Source organism: Notolepis coatsorum, assembly GCF_963971535.1.
Source record: "Notolepis coatsorum genome assembly, chromosome: 9".
Classification (NCBI taxonomy): domain Eukaryota; kingdom Metazoa; phylum Chordata; class Actinopteri; order Aulopiformes; family Paralepididae; genus Notolepis; species Notolepis coatsorum.
The window spans coordinates 103,152,099-103,175,206 of NC_140173.1; the positions used below are offsets into that span (position 1 = coordinate 103,152,099).

Here is a 23,108-nt window from a genome sequence, read left to right on the forward strand (position 1 = left end):
TATTCCCCGGTGGCCAGACATCAGCCTGGTGAGGGCAGCAGACTCCAGAGCCAAGGCTGCCTACACCACTACGACAGACGTCACTCAAGCCGCCCATTGCCTCTACTCAAGCCGGGTGACCCTGTTGCTGTCAAACTTGACAGTCAAAAAGGGTGGACTACAACTGCCACTGTCCTGGACAAATGCAGTGCCCCAAGGTCATACCTCATCCGCACCGGAGGCGGTGTTCTTCGCAGGAACAGGCGACACCTGCGTCTGCTGACTTCACCACTTCCCCAGCCCGAGCATGAGGAAGAGGAAGCAGTCGGGGTAATCGAGGAAGAAGCAGAGGAACGACAGCAAGAGACTGTGACACCAATCCAGACACCAGCCACGGTCACCACGTTGAGAGGCAGAGTGGTTAAAAAGCCATCACATCTGAAAGACTTTTTCACCTGAAAGACTGTATAGTGAGTGCGTAGGTTGCCAATGAGGCAGAATAATCCTGTGGGCAACCGGTAGTCTGACCCGGGAGCGTGTATCACTTCCGCAACGGATTTAATCGGATTTCGGTTTCCGGGTTCGCCTGATTGGCCGCGACGGCCACGTGACACGCCGTGGCACGCCCCCGCGGCAGCGGCAGACTTCACTGCCGCTTTCCCACTTCAACGCCAGAGCAATATTGTCGCGCCATCTTCTGAGTGCAGACGCGCTGCTGTTTAATCACTTTTCCCACTTCAATGACAGAGCTGCTGTTTAATGCTCACTTTTCCCACTTCAATGACAGAGCTGCTGTTTAATGCTCACTTTTCCCACTTCAATGACAGAGCTGCTGTTTAATGCTCACTTTTCCCACTTCAATGACAGAGCTGCTGTTTAATAATATTGTCGCGTTGTGGAAAGCAGGAGAGAGCGTAGATTTCAGTGTGTATCATTTAATCATTTATCATTCAGAAGTACAGACTACTTTTATCCAAAATGCTTCTTACTGTTACTGTTAGAGACTGCGCTAGACAAGATAAATATGAAATAAAATAGTATAGCATGTAAAATAGAAGTAAAAATAGAGGTCACGCTGTTCAGTATAGACATATGTACAATGTTCGATGCAGAATAGAAGTAACTGAGTTACCATACAATATACAATATACTATGCAATGTACTAATATACAATACGGCTCACTTTTCCCACTTCAATGACAGAGCTGCTGTTTAATAATATTGTCGCGTTGTGGAAAGCAGGATGAGAGAGCGTAGATTTTATGCTATACTATTTTATTTCATACTTATCTTGTCTAGCACAGTCTCTAACAGTAACAGTAAGAAGCATTTTGGATAAAAGTATTCTGTACTTCTGTATGACAACAATGTATGCCTTTCAAATGTTAAATGATAAATGATTAAATGATACACACTGAAATCTACGCTCTCTCATCCTGCTTTCCACAACGCGACAATATTATTAAACAGCAGCTCTGTCATTGAAGTGGGAAAAGTGAGCATTGAACAGCAGCTCTGTCATTGAAGTGGGAAAAGTGAGCATTAAACAGCAGCTCTGTCATTGAAGTGGGAAAAGTGATTAAACAGCAGCACGTCTGCACTCAGAAGATGGCGCGACAATATTGCTCTGGCGTTGAAGTGGGAAAGCGGCAGTGAAGTCTGGCTGTCGCGGCCAATCAGGCGAACCCGGAAACCGAAATCCGACTAAATCCGTTGCGGAAGTGATACACGCGACCCGCGAGTCTAGTTCAGGTTCATGTGACAGGGTTTGAAAATAAACTCTAAAAGCATTTACTAACGTTAATAATAAGAATAATATGTTAATTAAAATAGCTAAGGTTAATATTGTAGTCATGTTCCATAGACTGCTAGATAATTTAATTGGTTTACTCAGGTTAAGCTACTCAAAGGAGGGAAGATGTAGTTATGTCTAGTAACATCAGGGACTAGATTACACTGTGCAGTATACCTGTGTAATACGAGTCAGCCTACAACAGGACGGAGCATGCGCAGGAGCATCCCGGGAGTAGCTGGCCAAGCATGCAGTCGTGTTCCAAGTCAACCCATACCTGATGTTGAATAAAGAGTGTTTACTAAACCAACCGAGTGATTATTCAACATTACAACGTTCAAGACAGGGGAGGGAAGAATTGGATATACGAAATTGGGATGGGAGAAAAATAGAAAATGGGGAGACAAAGTGGATAAAAAAATAAACGAATTTACTCTCAATAGCTGCCAAACTAAATTAATCTGTGCAAAATGTATAGTTTTTGGATGTTTGTGTGAGATTATGTGCAAAATATATCAGGATTGTTACTTGGTGAAGTGCCCCTTTAACAGATGACCTCTACCGTACATGACCAGTGCTGTACTGCATTCATGTAAGATAATTCTAGATATGGCTCGAGGCCACGACAAGGAAACACAACAGGGATACAAAGACCTCTGGCGCCACCTATCAAAGTAAATTATGTCAAATGTGTGTCTGTATGTATGTGTTTTTTTCCGAGCCATCACCACCTTGAACTCTGAACAGTACCACCCCCTCACCCACACTGTGCAATAATAGACCACCACTACTATCTGACACTGTGATGGTTGTATATTCTGTATTGTATAGTATTGTGATATGTTTATTTTGTATTACTTGTGTGAACCAGCACCTTAAGTTTGAGTCCCTAATGTTGTTATATGACATTGTATAATGACAAAGTCGATTCTATTCTATTTCTAGTCTGCATTCAAAGAAAAAAGAGAGACAGAGAAACTGATTTAAATATGTCTTTATTTACACACAAGTTAGCGGCCATTATGGGATGATTCCTCTCGTATTATTAGTGATATTACTAGATGTATTACTGTTCCTCTGAATATGTCAGAATCGTGGTCTAAAAGTGGAAACCACAAGTTGATACGCCGGCCGGCCCACACAGAACAGTATAGGTCCACCCGGTGCTCTCAGAGTAGGGACGTCTTGAATCCAAGGACAAACTTCAGAGACACTTGGTCCAAAGTAGAACACTGGAGCACAGACCTTGTACTATCTAATAATTTTTTTGATTAAATACCAACGTTTGGACACATGGTGCGGCTTCATGCATTTTACTCTAAATGATGTGTGTCGAAACATCTTCAATAAAGGTTTACCTACATCGGTGTGCTTCCTGCTTTGGACCAAGTCCCTCTAAACTTTGCCTATATCGGTGTGCTTCCTGCTTTGGAACAAGTCCCTCTAAAGCTTTCCTCTCATTGAAACCAACAGTTACAGACCGCTGTTATCATTAAAGCATGTCACTCCACTGTGAGCTGCCACTGTTACTGTGAACGTTAGTGGAGGGAACTTAACGGTTACCCTTCAGTCATCATCTGATGTTATCTCTAGGAGAAGATAACAACAAATCCTGTTTTCATTAGGTTTTGCTGAATGACAAGTAATGTCTGCCTGGGGGGGGGGGGGGGGGGTTGGAGTGTGAATCAGACGACCAGGGGGACCCTGATGGAAACAAGACCCTGATGGAAACAAGACAAACGTCTTTCTCAGGTCTGCATCCCCTTAACAATTGTATGTATTGAGCCGTACTGTATTGTACCCATTCTGCAATCTGTTAAATAAAGTTTTCATTCATTCATTCATTCATGTCAAGAAGAGGGTTTGCTGCCCTCTTGAGGACGGCGAGTGAACAAGCAAGACTTTTCCTTAAGTGGCACAAATAACAACAGACATAAGACTGCAAAAAGTCTTAATAAATCTTTCCATTAAACAGGAAGCGCATTCACAAGGCATGTTTTTTCCCATCTTAGTATATTATATTATTTTCACAGATTTGTATAAATACAGTAAACTGAATAGGATTCTACAACAGAACCTGCTACCTGGAACAGCAGAGCAGAAGAAGACATTCACACCCGTATTCCACTTTGTGAACGAGTGCATGTTGAAGGCATGGTGTTTGAGCCACACAATGAGTGTTTGAACCACACAACTCATGTTTATATATAGTACAGGGTTCCTGCAGGTTTCAACAAGTGAAGACCTTTTTAAGACCACTTTGAATATAATTGAATACCCATTTCACAGCCATACAGGCAAAAAAGTATGAAGGGAAATTACTATGAAAGAAGTAAATCCATATGACTTGTTATTGGGGACTGACTATTATCTGCTTACATTGGAGCCCAGACAGTTCCCCCAAACAAATAGATGTCATTTTCTAATCCAATACATACAAATATGATCAAAATCACATTTAACACATTCTGCGCCAATACCGTTGTACGACGTGTTTCAAGTTCATGCGAATTCTGCCAAACCACGGCGTACGACGTTATTGAGATATTTCATTTTTTCGCAATGTTATTCATAATTCCCTCACGGAGCCTCGTCTGATGCAGTGGGAGCATGCACAACTCTGCAACGCTTCAATACTGCCCCCTGGTGGATGATCGGCGAGTTGCCAAACCGGAAATGGACGAGTCGATCTCGGTGCGTCTTGGAAATGCGTCCGGCACTCGCATATTGTCGCGGGACTCAAGACACACACTGTGTATATGGATCGCTGCCATAACGCAATAATCGACATGATTTGGACTGTTATTATTATTATACAAACCGGAAATGGATCGACTCGATCGCCGTCAAATAAGTGGGATCTTTTTGCTCCAGTCTCACCGGCCAACGGTAAGAGGACACTGACGTAATTTTCAGCGCGTTTGTTTATTATTATCCATGCAAACTGCTCCGATCAATATATCACCCATACTACATGAAGCATTTACCGACGATCACGGAATTATAAATGACCCCCCCCCCCCGTTCACCCGCGTGTAACGGGTGTAAAACTCACTCCCCAGAGGCATCCAAACTGAGCGCTTAGGAGGGAATTCCTTTCTTGGCGCAGCGGTTTGTGATGTCGCCCGCAGTGCGGACGCCTGGGGTTCGACTCCCACTCAAGGCATGGTCGAATTCGTGGCAGGGGCGAGTTGCCTCTGTTACACTGGTGCCGTGACCCGGATGCCTTGGGTGGTGTGAGTTTAGGGGGGGTGAGTGTAACGGGTGTAAAACTCACTCCCCAGAGGCATCCAAACTGAGCGCTTAGGAGGGAATTCCTTTCTTGGCGCAGCGGTTTGTGATGTCGCCCGCAGTGCGGACGCCTGGGGTTCGACTCCCACTCAAGGCATGGTCGAATTCGTGGCAGGGGCGAGTTGCCTCTGTTACACGCACATGATCAGTCATAACGTTTAGGATCATGTACAGTTGACATTTTTTATATAGCGTGTATCGCCAACAAACGGCATTTGATAATCTATATATGCGTTTATGCCTATATCTCACATTCTAGGAATTACTGCAGAAAACGATTAAAACATATTTATATTCTAGACGGTATTTTCGTATGAACCTATGAATGAAAAAGTTAAACGTTCCTACATCCTCAACGATAGATAATCCATGTTGAATGGGCCATAGTAATGTCAATTTAGCAATACAATTAAAAAAGTTATAGCCCTGCAAAGTAGGTAAACATCTCCATAGGCTTAGACTGGTGGCAGTGATCAAACATTGATGGATATAAGCGTGGCAGGGATTGTGTTAAGACATTTTTATGGCCTACATTTCTGATTATTAAATGTAAGACTTTTTAAGACCCCGCAGGAACCCTGTAATTATACTGTGAATTTCTCCAGACCTCTCCAACCCACACACAAGTCTCAAAAACAAGTAAAACATGTTTTTCTTCCTGAAATAGTTTACTCTATGGCAGGGGTCTCAAACTCAATTTACCTGGGGGTAGAGTCTGGGTGAGGCTAGGCCGCATCAAATATTCCACACAAAAAGGGTTTCAAGTATTTTTTTAAATTTTTATGGAAATGTATGGTTGAAACATGCAAACGTTCAAACGCACACACTCCAATAAGCATTGGAGGCTTTTAACCAGGGCCAGACTGGGGAAATCATTCAGGCCAGGAAATATAGTGCAAAATATAGCCCCAGTCAGGCCACTTCTTAAGCGGGGGGTCCCCCACCAGGAGATTTTGTGTTACAAAGACTTAATTTCCTGCATTCTGGTGCAGGAATTGTTTTATTTGTACCCTTTAAATGCCAGTGTTTGTGATGACATGACTGCAATTTCTATTTATTTTTTTTAAATCATCTGGGGGACCGCAAAATATCATCCAGCGGGCCACAATTGGCCCGCGGGCCGCGAGTTTGAGACCCCTGCTCTATGGAGATATTAGGTTTTCAGAAGGCTGTCGTGTCGCCGAAGTCTTTGTTCCACTGGGCGAACTGGTTCAGAGTCTGTGGGCTGACGCTGGGCTTTATACGGCTCAGGGAATCCTCAAAGTCTTTACACCTAATGTTCCGCATCTGCAACAAACACACACAGGTTGTAATAGTAAATATAGTAGTACAACTCCCTAGAAACAAATGGTTGAAGTGGAATATAGTAGTAAAACTCCCTAGAAACAAATGGTTGAAGTGGAATATAGTAGTAAAACTCCATATAAATAAATGGTTGAAGTGGAATATAGTAGCAAAAACAGCAAAAAAGAATTTCAGCAATGACAAAACCAAGGAAAACAAAAACAAACCACGTGAACGTTGGAAATTACTCAATAACCAACTAGGCTGCAGTAAAAAACTTAAAACCAGATTCTCAAACATAAACATAAAGACGGACAATACGCTCATCACAGACAAGCTGGATGTAGCCGATTACTTAAATAGTTTCTTCACAAACATAGCCACAACACTGGTAAACAAACTACCCTCCCACTCAGGGCATTATGGGGTAGAACATACTACAAGAACCTAGGGGTCCACAAAGACGACTTCAAACTGGAAATGGTAACAACAGATGAGGTACTCAAAAAACTGAGCGCCCTCCAACCTAACAAGGCCACTGGCCATGACAACATCCCCTCCAAATTCCTCAGAGACTCAGCAGCCGCCATCACCCCAGTCATCACACACATAATAAACCTCTCCATAAAACAGGGACACGTCCCCAAGGACTTCAAAATTGCGAGAGTAACACCCATGCACAAAAAAGGCAGTAAATTAGACCCAGGCAACTACCGCCCTGTTTCCATCCTTACCTCCATCTCGAAAGTCATGGAAAAAATTGTATACGAACAGGTCGAAAAATACCTCGCGGAAAAAAATCTAATCTACGAATTCCAATACGGCTTCAGAACATCCCACTCCACTGACACATGCCTTCTCCATTTAAAGATGCAAGCCATTCTGAAGAAGGTGTGTTCACACCGAAACGTCATGATTACAGGCTGCCAATAAATTTGGAAAAACCTGGAGTGCGTGCCTGGACATTGTTTCCCTATTTTTTATGTATGATATCAGAGGTTACAGCACCCAGTGTCAAGTCTAGTGAGGTGAGCGCGTTCTACTACTTTTTTCTCTATTTAAACGACCACATCAAACAAGAGGTGGACGCGGGCAAATACTGCGGCATGGTCATGCTGGACCTACAAAAGGCCTTCGACACTGTCAATCACTCCATTCTGATTGAAGCTAAAAGCAATTGGTTTTGATAGTCTATCAGTGAGCTGGATGCAATCCTACCTGGAGGGGAGAGAGCAGATGGTGGAGGTAAACGGTACCCTATCCCCCCCCCTCACAGTAAGCTGTGGTGTTCCACAAGGAAGCATACTAGGTCCGCTACTGTTCCTAATTTATGCAAATGACATGTCGTCAGCTTGTGACTGCAACTTGTTCCTGTTTGCGGACGACTCAGCCCTGCTGGTCTCTGACAAGAACAAGTTACAGGTTGAAAAAACCCTCAGCTCAGAACTAGGCAAAATCTGCATATGGCTCGCTGATAACAAACTATCATTACACATGGGCAAAACAGAGTCCATTCTCTTCGGTTCAAATAACAAACTCAGCAAGACCGACGGCTTCTCAGTTACAGTGGGTGACAATATTGTCACAAGGAAAGAAGATATTACCTACCTGGGTTCCATCCTAGAAGCAAATCTTTCCTGTGACAAAATGGCATCCAATGTAATAAAAAAAGTCAACCAACGAACTCGATTCTTGTACCGGATCTCCTCACTGGTAAACAAGAATACCCTGAAGACTCTGGCAGGAGCCCTCATTCAAGGGTACTACGACTATGCTTGCACCTCATGGTACCAAAGCACCTCAAAGGCGCTAAAAACAAAATTACAAACATCTCAAAACAAACTGGTCAGACTACTGCTTGACCTTACTCCTAGAACCCACCTCACCCCTGCCCACTTTGACAACCTAGGATGGCTTAGAGTAGACGACAGAGTATAGCAACTTGCAATGGGCCTGGTCTACAAGATACACTACACGACCAAGGTACCCATGTACATGTCAAAATACTTCCCAAAGGTCAGTGAATACCACAATCACAACACCAGAGGGAGCTCCACAAATCATGTTAAACCCAGATTCGGCTCAAACAAGGGACTAAACACGTTTCGCAATTATGCCACATCAATGTGGAACGCCCTACCCAAAGCTGTAAAGGAATGTGAATCACTACCCACTTTCAAAAACACTCTCAAAAAACACCTACGGGAGACTGCAATTCGAAACTGGCCCCTGTAAATGTCCTAACACAACCCCCTCCAATGTACAGTAAAAAATTACCAAGTATGGTCTTGTCAATATTCCAATGTACAGTTTTGCTTGTACAGTTGTACAGTGTCCCTCACCCACCCCTCCTACCCAACCTCCCCCCCCCACTCCTACCCAACCCCCCCCCCCACCCACCCAACCACCTCCAATGTACAGTACCCGCCAACCCCCCCCCCCCCACCTACCCAACCTCCTCAAATGTACAGTTTCTACGTCAAATGTATATACTTTTTCTCTGGACTCTTTTCGTATCACAAACAGTACTGTATTTGCAAATCTGGTATGTCATAAATGTATAGATGTAGCAGTACTGTCTATCTATATGTCATATATGTCATATATGTTACGATTAATTGAAAATGGGGGACCCTGATGTAAACAAGACGAAAGTCTTTCTCTGGTCTGCATCCCCTTAACAATTGTATGTATTGAGCTGTACTGTACCCATTCTGCAATCTGTTAATAAAGTTTTCAATCAATCAATCAATCAATAGTAAACTCCATATAAATAAATGGTTGAAGTGGAATATAGTAGTAAAACTCCTTAGAAATAAATGGATGTGATTATCATGTTATCTTGTACAATGTCAATAAGCATATCTGTATTAATTGAGGCCTTGCATGGAATGTTTGTGTAGCTCTCTTCCAGCATGGCTGCCTGTAACCATTGGTAACCACTTTCAAAAGAAAACATCCCATGTGGTAAAGTAGGTAAAACATTACAAACACATTAATGTTCCACTGTGACTTGTTCACAAGATCCAGTAATAAAACACCAATTTATAAAAATAGTTTATGTATTTCTCATGTATACCATAGCAACCGTTGTTTTGCACATATCAACCATTGATTCTGCCAACATGGAGGACAAATGAACATTCTAAACATTCAGTGAGAGGCCTGTCTTGAACTGGACTGTATTTGAAACATTTTGAGCAAGTAAAATATATATATACATACAGTATATATATAAGGTAATATCTTACCTCACTTGCTGACATGTTCCTGACTTGTTCTGGTCCCAGTTCTGTGTGAGACAGCATTTTGTTATTGAACAACAACCTGGTTCTGAACATCATTGAATTCTAAATATTAGTCCTTTAAATAATGGTACATTCAGGCGGTTCTGGTGAACCTGTTTTATACGAGGTGATAGTGTTCAGGTGTGTTTTCTTCTTTAGATCATCATTTGCATGTACATGTACCTTATATGTGACAAATAAAACAAAACTTGAGCTTGAAAACAATATCTGGAAAAGTGGTTTGTTTAGCTGTGGATAGGTTTGGGAGGTAGACCTAATATGAAGGTATACCGTCCAGGATCCATGCCAAGGTATGGATTTCTACTCGACTATCATCCATGATATAAACATAATTATTGTAAAGAATATACATACAGTAAGTTAATGAAAAAGATATTTCCTTGGAGCAGTATTAAATAAAGTTAAAAAAAAGATATATTATGAAACAGCACCATGGCAATTGTATTACAAGATAAAAACATACAAATATGTAATATCACATTACACTTTCAGCGTGGCATATCCCACCCTCTGGAACTCCCTCCCTGCAGAACTCTGGACTCACCTCTTCAACATGGCCTTTGACCCCTAATTTTCCTACATTAAATGTTGTGTCTGTCCACCATGTTTCTATTGTTGTTTTTTCCCCTATGTAAAGCGACCTTGGGTTTTATGAAAGGCGCTATATAAAACAAAGTTATTATTATTATTGGGGGCCAAGCAGCAAAGCTGCGTAAGCCACCGTGAGGGATTGTACAATTTCTTCTTCTTCTTATTATTCTTCTGCCATTGGAGTCTATGGCGGCCCATAGAACCGTATGGGAGAAAGTTATGAAAATTGGCAGACTGATTCGGGACAGTCCACTGACCCGTATCACCAAGTCCCATGTCCCCAGCTCCAACACTCTAGCGCCAACGTGTCAAAGTTGGAGGTGCATTTATGCACACAACTTTTGAAGTGTGAGTCAGATTTTCAAAAACAAGGTACCGTTGGAATCCTTGTCTCAAGCCGAGTTAATTTCATTTAGTAATTTACCGCCATATTGGATTGCCGCCATTTAGCATTTTGTGAAAAACACTTCAAATGCAACTCCTCCTACAGATTTTCCCCAATCTGCACGAAACGTGCACTCCAAGCTAGGGCTAATACTTATAACAATATAGATAATTATCGATATTGCGTGATATGATATTGTTATCCATATCGTTATCGCGATATCATTTTTGGCCATATTGCCCAGCCCTAGCCCACGTGGTTGAACTCAAAAGTCAAAGAAACAGACTAAGAAATGACATAAACACCATGATCAAAACCGCAAAAGAAAATTTCATCAATGACAAAACTGAGGAAAACAAAAACAAACCCCGCAAACTTTGGAAATTACTCAACAACCAACTAGGCTGCAGCAAAAAACTAAACTAACCACAACACTGGTTAATAAACTACCCTCCCATTTTGGTGTAGAACACATAGTAGACTATTACAAAAACCTAGGGGTCCGGGCGGCTAAGTGGCGCAGTGGGCAAGGCGCTCGCCACTAATGCAGGAGATGCTGGGTTCGAGCCCAGCTCTCGGCATTGCTACCAGCTTGGCTGGTTGTTCATACTAATACAATTGGCAGTATTAGGGGGTGGGAAGCTGGTGGGTGGGGATCGGACGTTGTGGACAGCGACTCCTACAGGTCGGTTGGTGCGCCTGCGCAGTAGAATCAGGAAGCAACGGGGCCGGCGTGTCCCTCCCACGCAGAACCTCGCCGCTGAGAGATCGCGCTGTGCAGGTGAAAAGATGCGACGGCTGCCTCCTCGAGTACCGGAGGGGACACGTGATGCAAGGCTTCGTCCACATTGCAGCCGGCTTGTGGGAGGCATGGCCTAACAGCGTTCGAGACAGGGGTGGGTAGAATTGGACAATACGAAATTGGGATGGGAGAAAAATAGAAAATGGGAGAAAAAGTAGATACAAAAAAAAACCTGGGGGTCCACAAAGACGACTTCAAACTTGAAATGGTAACAACAGATGAGGTACTCAAAAAACTGAGCGCCCTCCAACCTAACAAGGCCACTGGCCATGACAACATCCCCTCCAAATTCCTCAGAGACTCAGCAGCGGCCATCACCACAGTCATCACACACATAATAAACCTCTCCATAAAACAGGGACACATCCCCCAAGGACTTCAAAATTGCGAGAGTGACCCCCCCTGCACAAAAAGGGCAGCAAATTAGACCCAGGCAACTACCGCCCTGTTTCTATTCTTACCTCCATCTCGAAAGTCATGGAAAAAATTGTCTACGAACAGGTCGAAAAGTACCTTGTGGAAAAGAATCTAATCTATTCCAATCTGGCTTCAGAACATCCCACTGACACATGCCTTCTCTATTTAAACGACCACATCAAACAAGAGGTGGATGCGGGCAAATACTGCGGCATGGTCATGCTGGACCTACAAAAGGCCTTCGACACTGTCAATCACTCCATTCTGATTGAAGCTAAAAGCAATTGGTTTTGATAGTCTATCAGTGAGCTGGATGCAATCCTACCTGGAGGGGAGAGAACAGATGGTGGAGGTAAACGGTACTCTACCCCCCCCCCCCCCCCCCCCCCCCCTCACAGTGAGCTGTGGTGTTCCACAAGGAAGCATACGACTCAGCCCTGCTGGTCTCTGACAAGAACAAGTTACAGGTTGAAAAAACCCTCAGCTCAGAACTCGGCAGAATCTGCACCTGGATCATTACACCTGGGTAAAACAGAGTCCATTCTCTTCAGATCAAATAACAAACTCAGCAAGACCGACGGCTTCTCAGTTACAGTGGGTGACAATATTGTCACAAGGAAAGATGAAATTACATACCTGGGTTCCATCCTAAAGGCAAATCTTTCCTGTGACAAAATGGCATCCAATGTAATCAAAAAAGTCAACCAACGAACTAGATTCTTGTACCGGATCTCCTCTCTGGTAAACAAGAATACCCTGTAGACTCTGGCAGGAGCACTCATTCAAGGGTACTACGACTATGCTTGCACCTCATGGTACCAAAGCACCTCAAAGGCGCTAAAAACAAGATTACAAACCTCACAAAACAAACTGGTCAGACTACTACTTGACCTTACTCCTAAAACCCACCTCACGCTCTAAACCACAATTCATTCTTGCATGAGGAAGGATAACGATAATCTAGCGTTGATTTCAGGAAGATTCGATAATCAGGCGAAAAATGACAACGTGATAAGTGGATTCCACTAAAACGCTATTTTCGCGTCTTTTTCCTGGGATTACTCAGAAGCACCCAAACTATATTCATATTCAAAACGGTATGAAACGGAAATGTACGGATGAAAAAATAATCAGTTTTTTGCATGTTGACCAGAATCAACTCACTGACAATCGACAGTGTTATTAGATCCATAGCTATAATATAAAATATAGGTTTAGCTCTACAAACAAGGTGAGCACTTACATGGGGTTAATGGGCGGCAAGGCAGGGGCGTGGCACCCAATGTGTTAAAGAGCACCTACGGGAGGCTGCAATTCAAAACTGGCCACCATAAATGTCCAAACCCCCCCCCTCCTAATAGACAGTCTCCGCCCCACCGTATGTATATAATTTCTCCCACCAACCCAACCCCTCCTAATGTACAGTCTCCTCCCAATCATATGTATATATTTTCTGTTAGGATCTCTGGGTAACAGTACTGTATATTTGCATATCATATGTCACAAATGTAACAGTACTATATACCTGTATGTCATGTATGTCCCTATGTCATAAATGTCATGATGTCATGTATGTTGTGTATGTCATAAATGTCACTATGAATTGAAAATGGGGGACCCTGATGTAAACAAGACAAACGTCTTTCTCTGGTCTGCATCCCCTTAACAATTGTGTGTATTGAGCCGTACTGTATTGTACCCATTCTGCAATCTGTTAAATAAAGTTTTCATTCATTCATTCATTCATTCATTCATTCATTCATTCATTCATTCATTCATTCACACGTGGTACACATTCTCTGTAGACCAATGTCTACACAGGAATGACTTTTGTTTTTGATTTTCCAATGCATTCGCTTTTGACAGCCAATTGAATTTGGTGACAAAGCCGCCAAACAGGAAGTTGAGTCATGTCTCAGAAATGCTTTAACACTTTGAGTGACGTGCGTATCGCTTATCTTTACTCCTAGAATGCCTGCTTTATAGTCCTTTCTACGGTCGTTTAACTATGTTTGCGAAGCTTTGTGTGTGTTCTGTATTACAGCTGTGGAGACATGGTGTGGCTCATTTTGACAAACATTACTTGTAGTGCAAGATGAGAATAAAAGTTTGTTTCCACACGCTGTAGTTTGTAGTTCATTACACGCTAAACATCTCGCATTTCCAAGATAATCCAGTCTTTTTTCATAGATCGCGAGATAAAACGCGTTATGTGCAATAAGCCCAAACCGTTCTGGCTGATCCCCTGAAACCCCAAATACTCCCAAATCAAAAGGTATATGACATGTATATGTACCTTCACAAAACTCAAAACTGTGATCGTGTTTGCCGACCATGTTTTTCGTCCGGTGAAACACAGAACTGTGATCGTTAGAAAAACACGTTTCAGATTCGGTAAAATAGACATAGAATGTACCTTACCTTAGCCAGAAGGTATTCCAAGAAGAATAATTCCAAGTGATCGCATGTCTATACACGTTTCGATGGTCAAATATGCTTAGGCAACGGAATTTCGAGGCGAGCAATGTGAATTTCTGTTCCAGCAGGAGGAGGGGCCACTAACCAAGGAGAAATGAAAGTGAGGCTGAGTATCAACCCCAAGCCATTGCAGTTCAGACACGGACGATACTGCCACCTGGTGATAGTCGATCAGCAGTGCAGTTCTAGTGTGTGGGGATGTGTCAAAATTATGCAGATCGCTCCCGGCAAGTCTGTAGAGCGGGGATCAAAATAAACAGATCAAACGATCCAAAAACGTAATATCTCATTTTTGGCACTCAACGCTTGTCGAGCAAAAACGTAATATCTCGTTTCTGGCACTGAAAGTGTTAATGTATCAAAACCACATTTGGCAGACTGTTTAGGGACCCTCATGTGATCTCTGTCATCAAGTGGCATGTTGACAACTCGTGCACTCTAGCGCCACCAACGTGTCAAAGTTGGAGTCGCGTTGATGCCTGTAACTTTTGAACTGTATGTCCGATTTTCTAAATTCTTGTAGCAATGGATTCCCTGGCTCATGCAGAGTTTAAACGGTTTAATTATTATTCTTATTTTTGGATTGCAGCATGCAAGGTACACTTTGTGTCTTCTGCTCAATTTCACCAATTTTAGAGTGGGGAGAGCTACATTTTGGAATAATTTCACACACTTTCTAAACTGCCATCCCTCTTCCAATTTTCACAACTCATATACATAGTATATATAAAAAAAACGTTCACATGACTCTTGGGATTCGTAAAATAAATTTTAAAACTAGGCTCTGATTTTTCCTGTGACAGGTTGAATGACGACTGCCCCCCTCCATTGAGACCAATGGAGCCACGCTCTAACTTGAAGCAGAAAATTACCGAATCAATGTTTGTGTTTGTTATTCGTCACCTCTTCTACACTTTTGAAGACAGGAAGGCATATTACTAGGGATGTCCCGATCACATTTTTTTGCTCCCGATCCGATCCCGATCATGTGATTTTGAGTATCTACCGATACCGATCTTTCCCGATCCGATCTTTCACATTAGTAACTGATTAAAAAATGTTTTTAATAAAAAAAATAAAATAAAAAATAAAGATTATTAATTTTTTTAAATTTTCTCCCATCCCAATTTCGCCTCGCCAATTCTTCCTTCAATTCTCCCCTCCCCTGTCTCGAACGTTGCTAGACTATGCCTCCCACTGGTCGGCTGCAGTGAGGACCAAGCCTTGCATCACGTGTCCCCTCCGGTACACGAGGAGGCAGCTGTCGCATCTTATCACCTGAACAGCGCAATCTCTCAGTGGCAAGGAGTAACGCGTGGGAGGCTCACGCTGCCCCCGATACTTCCTGATTCTGCTGTACAGGCGCACCAACCGACCTGTAGGAGTCGCTGTCCACAACGTCCAATCCCCACCCACTGGCTTTCCCACCCCTAACACTGCCAATTGTGTTAGTATGAACGACCAGCCAAGCCAGTAGCAATATTATTCCAATTTAAATGACAACACCCCCCCTCTCACTCAACCAAGAGGAAGCAAGCAACTGCGAACGTACGAAGGCTGAGATGCCACGGGGTCGACTGAATTCAAATTTGAAATAAGAGGTCCTGTTGAATTCCTTGGCTCAAGCCAAATTCACTGCCTTCAATGACGTAATTTTCCTGTGAAAAACACTTAAAATGCTACTCCTACAGATTTTCACCAATCTGCATGTACAAAGGTATGCCTATGCTTGGCCCCCACATCCCTGCTTGCAGGTATATTTATTATTATTATTGTAAATTGAAATACTGTTAAATACCATTATATCGTCAAAACTAATACAAAGAATGTGATATGTTATTTTGGCCATACCGCTCTGCCCAGAAGGAATCATGGAAGTAGCCCCAGCCTGCCACGTGTGTCTCCCAGCAGGAAGGTCGTCTGGGTGATATTTATGAATGGATCCCAGGTACCATTTACCCAGAATACCATGTTCCCCCGAACACACCATGACTCTAGGTGAATGTGTGTTAACTAACCTCTGATTGGTCCAAGAGCAGCATCTTTTGATAATGACGTGAGATCACTTCCTGAGTATCCACCAGTCACTCTGTTGAGATGGTCCAAGGATTAGTTAGAAATCTGACTGTTTAAAGAGTTCACTGCAGAGGAGCAGTGTGCCAAACTCACCCTGGATTTCACAGGTGGAATCATTCATGCAGTCAAACACCACTAGGAAAAAGTGCCCCTCTTGGTATTGTTTAAATATTTAGTTTTGGTCCAATGTGTGGGTTGGAGTTGAGTGTGGATAGGGGATGGCTTGCTAATGCTCCAGGCTTATAGCTGAATAGTAACTTATTATAGTGTTTAGAGTTGTTATTGAGCCTGCGGTGTGGCCAGCAATAGCAACCCCTCCCTCCTATCCACACATCAGACCAAAACCAAAAATGTAAACAAAGTGCGATACAAAGAGTGGCACTTTTGCCTAGACGTCTGTTTGGCGGCATTACGTATTGTACCTTTAAGTGTATGGCTATGTACTGTAGGGGTAGTACTAACTTTAAGTGTATGGCTATGTACTGTAGGGGTGTACTCACTTTAAGTGTATGGCTATGTACTGTAGGGGTGGTACTCACTATGTACTGTAGGGGTGGTACTCACTATGTACTGTAGGGGTGGTACTCACTATGTACTGTAGGGGTGGTACTCACTATGTACTGTAGGGGTGGTACTCACGTTGCTAGATGGAGCAGTTCTTTCTGGCTGAGTGGATTCCCATGCTTTCCTAAAAGATTCCTCAGCAAGTTGAATCTCATCTGTGGATGAAATAACAAAGCATAGCATAGCATAACATAACATAACATAACATAACATAAGATAACATAACATACCATAACATAACATATAATTTGTTAGTTTTCGCTCTTTGAACAAATCTATTAGAATCGATTTGAACTAATCAAAGACAGATACTGTGATGAAAAGGATTTTTTTTTATATTATACCAAAACATGTCAATAAATCTACATACATACCTCCTCATTTGGTAATGCTACATATATCCTTTTTGCAAAGCGTCTGTAAGATAAACACAAACAAATGTTTACAGTAACGCCCACAAAGTCCTTTGCACGTGGACAAACGTTATGAACAGTGTATAGGATTCATATAATAATAAACTGTATTTTTAAAACCTTTCATACAAGAATTGCAGCTCAAAGTGCAGCAGTATAAAAAAGACAGGCATAACATTTGCACAAAATTGGCAGATCAAGAGCAATGCATAAAGTGCAGACATAAAATAAGTATAAAACTAGCATAAAATAGACGAGGTCAAGGTAAGTCATAGATAGAGCATTAAATCACACAGTTTTTCATATTAGGATCTAACATCTTAACACATTGGTCGCCAAGAACGAGTTACGCCGTTTTTGCCCGCCATGCGTTGAACGCCAAGAACGACTTACGCCGTTTTTGGGATCAATATTACATTTTTAATTCATCCAGCCAACCTCCGGACTGCAGTGGGACCCTGTATGAGATTGCAACGCCTCAATACCGCCGCCTGGTGGATGGTCGGGCGAGTTACACTCTCTGCAAAACCGGAAGTGCCGATCGGTGCGTTGAGGAAATCCCTCCGGCAGTGATATCTTGTTACGTGGATCCAGACAAACACTATAGTGCATTTGGATCGCTTTCTAAACTTAATAATCGATATGATTTCGCCGTTTATTGCGCCATACAAACCGGAAATGGATCTAGGAGATCGCCGTCAAATAATTGGGATCTTTTTCCTCCAGTCTCATCGGCAAACGGTAAGAGGACAGTAACGTTATTGTCAGCCCGATTGTTTATTCATTTCACTGCAAACCATCTGATCAATATATCAACCCATACTAAATAAAGCCGTTACTGACGATCAAGGAATTATAAACGACCCCCCCCCCCTTTCCTTCACGCATGATGAAGCATAATGTATACCGATCATATACATTTGAATTTTTTAATATAGCGTGTATAGGAAAGAAACGCCAATCGATAATCTATCATATGCTTCAGGGCCTATAACTACTGTTTTTGGAATTACAGCAGAAAAGATTAAAAACACTTATATTCTCGACGCTATTAACGCAACAATGTATGAATGAAAAAATATAACATTCCCACATCCTGAACGATAGATAATCGATGTTGAATGGGCCATAGTAATGTCAATATAGCAATAACATTTGAAAAGTTATACCCCTGCAAAGAAGGTAAACATCTCCATAGGCTTTCAACGGTGGCAGACTGGGTACTTTGATGGGCACAACCCCCAGCTCCCAATGTGTTAATAGGCCTCTTTGTTTACCGTTTGATTCTATGGCCATTTAAAAATAGACAGCAATAAAAGAGTAGACAGAGCAAAATAGTGCAATAGTGTAGTGAAATAAAATAGTTGGTAAGATATAATAGATAGAGTAAAATGATGCAATAGTGCAGTGCAATAAAAATAGTTACAGTACAATAAATCACTCAAATCAAATAGCCCTAATTTACAAGAGTCTAGGCGGCGTATGTACCGGAGTACTGCAGGGTCCAGCTCCTGAGGCCTGTTGGTGGCCCCCATCACCAGCACTCTGTCATCCCCTCCGGACTGGACCTGACATCAACAACACCTCTACTGAAAACATTCTACTGAAAACACTTCTACTGAAAACATTCTGCTGAAAACATTCTACTGAAAACACTTCTACACACTTCTACTGAAAACGTTCTACTGAAAACACTTCTACTGAAAAAGACTTGTACTGAAAACACTTATACTGAAAACACTTGTACTGAAAACACTTGTACTGAAAACACTTGTACTGAAAACACTTATAATGGCTAACTAAGGTTAACTAGTGGATGCCATCAGGGCATCAGGACATGATACTACATTTTCTTTCAGAATTTCACCAGCTGATCTTATTTGACTTAATTCCCGAAGTGCATTTTGTTTCACTTATCGCAAATGTATGCCTTGTCTCCATTAGCTATGTCCAGCCTGGGTGGGACTAGTCATGGTCTAGCAAGGTATGGTATGGTTGGGTTTTCGTCTCCATTAGCTATGTTCTTAATATTATTTTTATTCAATGTTTTAACAGATACAAACAAAGCAGACAGGACAGACAAAATAAAGACATCACGATGACAACAAATTCAAATAAAAATATATATGTATATATATGTCTATGTTAGACATAGACATATCAAATCAGAGATTGAGAATATATATGTATCAATAATAGACAGTCTTTTTACATGGCTTTGTGTAAAGGACAGCTTCACATGTGCCATTCAGTCCACATAGTCCAGTTATAGTCTTTGTACAAAATACAAGAGTCCCTTTAGTTGATGCATTTAGAGCAATGAGCCGAGGGAAGAAACACCACACAACAAACACATAGCAAAAACAAACAAAAAACAGTGCTCTATAAGTTCACATTGTTTTAGATATCTACAGTATGTATTGTATCTAGTCGTTTGTTAGTTTTAAGATAGATAGTCAAGGAAAGGTTGCCAAATGTCTTTAAATTGGCTGGGTTGCCCTGCGTTCTCATAGCATATTCTCCATGTGTAGCATATTAATGAGTTCTGTCAACCAGGTTTGGAAAAGTGGTACTATTTCTTTATTCCACAGCATTAAAATGCATTTATTTGCAATTACCATGCCATATTGTATAGTCTGTATCTCGGAGTAATTGAGTGTTGTCATATTATGTGACCAGCCAAAAATAGCCACTATTGGGTCTGGGGGAAAGTCATGGGTGTAGATGTTTGAGTAGCATTGGAACACCTCACTCCAGAACCTATGGAGCTTCGGGCAAAACCAGAAGAGGTGACCTAGTGAGCCCTCAGCAGATTTACATCTGGTACAGAGTGGTGAGACTGAGGGGTATATTGAGTGCAATCTTGTACAAGAATAATGAAGTCTATGCATGAATTAACTGATGTCTGGAATTAATAGAACAAGAGTGGATACTGCGGAGGCACTCGTCCCAGGTGTCTATGGAATGTCTACCTGAATATCTCTCTCCCAGGACTCCCTCAAGCATTGTGTAGATGGAATATAGTGTTCTGTAAATGAGTCTACAAACTTGGATATCAGGCCTTTGGTATTGGGCTCTGTAGTCATGAGGGAATATATCACAGCAATTGGTGTATACTGGAGGTGGTGGACTCATAAGTTCCTTGGGGTACACCTGAACAATAAACTGGACTGGTCGGATAACACAGAGGGCCTCTACAGGAAGGGACAGAGCAGGCTGTTCTTCCTGAGGAGACTCAGGTCCTTCAATGTGTGCAACAGACTGCTGCAGTCATTTTACCAGTCTGTAGTGGCCAGCATCCTCTTCTATGTTGTGGCATGCTGGGGAGGCTACATCAACTCAAGGGACACCAACAAGCTCAACAAGCTGGTGAGGAAGGCTAGCTCCGTGGTGGGAGTGGAGCTACCTAGACTAGAGGTGATGGCAGAGAGGGGGATGATAAGGAAGCTGGCTGCCATCATGGAGAACCCCTACCACCCCCTCTACGACGAGCTAGTCAAGATGAGAAGCTCGTTCAGCCACAGACTCATTCCCCCCCGACACTCAACTAACCGCCTCGGACAGTCCTTCATACCAGCGGCCATCAGGCTCCACAACAGTGGGCAGCGACTAGCAGCCTCCAGGCCCCACAACAGGGGGCAGCGACTGCTACCAGACATTGACCTGGGACTTATAGGAACCCAAGGAGGACAACCTACACTACCTTAGGCATACTGCACCTTATGTGGATACTGTGATACTGTGAATAATGTATATTTCAGTGGATACTGTGATACTGTGAATAATGTATACTCAGTAGATAGTAAATTATAACACTACCGTATGCATACTGCACCTTATGTGACACTGTGAATAATGTGAATATTTTTTTCCCCAGCTATAGTAAATTATACTGACCAAATTGACCTAATTGTTTACACTGCATGTGTTGTTTTTACTACCTGTACCACCCCCCCCCCCCTTCCCCCATGCTGCTATGATGCCTGAATTTCCCCAAGGGGATCAATAAAGGAATATATTAACTTATCTTATCTGTATACGTTTCAAAATTTGGAATATTTAAACGAACATAGTTCCTAATTTGTAAATATCGAAAGAAATGAGTGGGGGGGAGCTCATATGGAGCTGGAGAAATGACCATCTATGTAAAGGTTTTCTATAGAGACTATTCCTTTTTCCTTCCATTTGAAATAAATGTGATCCGATTGTGAAGGAGAGAAAGCATGGTTATGACAGATGAGAGTACAGAACGATGTCTCTGGTAATTTAAAGACTTTTCTGATCTGGTACCATATTTTCAACAAGTTCTTTATCATAAAGTTGTCTCTTATAGCGGCCCCAAGGGACCTTTTTGTTGCAAAGAGAAGTGCTGGGAGAGAGATACTGCTAGCATTCTGTTCTATGGCCAGGCATGCAGGGGTGGTAGTGGTGTTCTCACCAGGGTATGAGTCCTGCCAGTAGACCAGAGCTCTTGCATTGGCTGCCCAGTAGTAGTGTTGAAACATGGGTAAGGCAAGGCCTCCCATATTTGTAGGCTTGCACAGGTGATTTTTAGAAATACTGTGTGTTTTGTATCCCCAAATGAAAGGCATAATAAGAGTGTCAAGGGTCTTAAAAAATGCTTTTGTGATGGGCGGCTACGTGGTGTAGTGGGCAAGGCGCTCGCCACGAAATCTGGAGACGCTGGGCTTGCCTGTTCAAGCCCAGCGCTCCACATTTGCTTTCAGTTTAGCTGGTCGTTCATACTAATACACATTGGCCGTATTAGGGGGTGGGCCGTATTAGATGGGTGGGGATCGGGCGTTGTGGACAGCGACTCCTACAGGTCGGTTGGTGTGCGCCTGGGCTGTAGAATCAGGAAGTGTCGGGGGCAGCGTGAGCCTCCCACGCGTTACTCCTCGCCACTGAGAGATCGAGCTGCGCAGGTGAAAAGATGCGACTGCTGTTACCTCAAGTACCGGAGGGGACTTGTGCTATGTATGACTTAGTCCACATTGCAGCCGGCTTGTGGGAGGCAAGAAACAGCGTTCGTGACAGGGGAGGGTTGAATTGGATGATACGAAATTGGGATGGGAGAAAATATAGAAAAATGGGAGAAAAAGTGGATAAAAAAAAAATGCTTTTGTTAAAAGAATTGGCATGTTCTGGAACAGATATAAAAACCTGGGTAAAGTGAACATTTTTATCACATTAACTCATTGGGGGCCAACAGCGCCCTCTGCTGATGGCCCTTCAGTGCCAGTGCTTTATCCAGTGTAGGATAGGACTTATTTGTGAGTGCTTAAAATATATCAAATATAATAGCAATAGATCTAAATAACACAGTGATCGTCAATGAGTTCTCATTTCCGTTTTATACCTTGATGAATATGAATATATTTCTAGAGCATTCTGTCTCAGCAAATCAGCAAATCGAGCTTCAGTGTATTTAGTTAGAAATCGTGCCATTTGTCGCTTGATTTATGAATAGTTTTGAAATAAATGCTAGATTATCGATATTATATGTGTCCTCATGGGCGAACAGAAGCGGGGTCTGAAAAATCGCTTCTCCGTACTTTGGCTGGCGCGAACCACACACACACACACACACACACACACACACACACACACACACACACACACACACACACACACACACACACACACACACACACACACACACACACACACACACACACACACACACACACACACACACACACACACACACACACACACACACACACAC

At 42.5% G+C, this 23,108-nt stretch overlaps 1 protein-coding gene across 2 annotated transcripts in view; it reads right to left on the reverse strand.

The window, feature by feature from the left end:
* Positions 1-2,750: 2,750 nt before the first annotated feature.
* LOC311234056 (spastin-like) overlaps positions 2,751-23,108 on the reverse strand; it is a 104,262-nt gene continuing 83,904 nt past the window's right edge. For both annotated transcript variants that reach the window (XM_084321149.1, XM_084321148.1), the window contains 6 exons: positions 18,869-18,948; positions 17,342-17,384; positions 17,043-17,122; positions 16,346-16,416; positions 9,598-9,638; positions 2,751-6,349 (listed from right to left, as the gene is read on the reverse strand). In XM_084321149.1, coding sequence (XP_084177275.1) covers positions 6,224-6,349; positions 9,598-9,638; positions 16,346-16,416; positions 17,043-17,122; positions 17,342-17,384; positions 18,869-18,948 — 441 coding nt within the window. In that variant the 3' untranslated portion in view covers positions 2,751-6,223. The remainder of the gene's footprint in view (positions 6,350-9,597; positions 9,639-16,345; positions 16,417-17,042; positions 17,123-17,341; positions 17,385-18,868; positions 18,949-23,108) is intronic.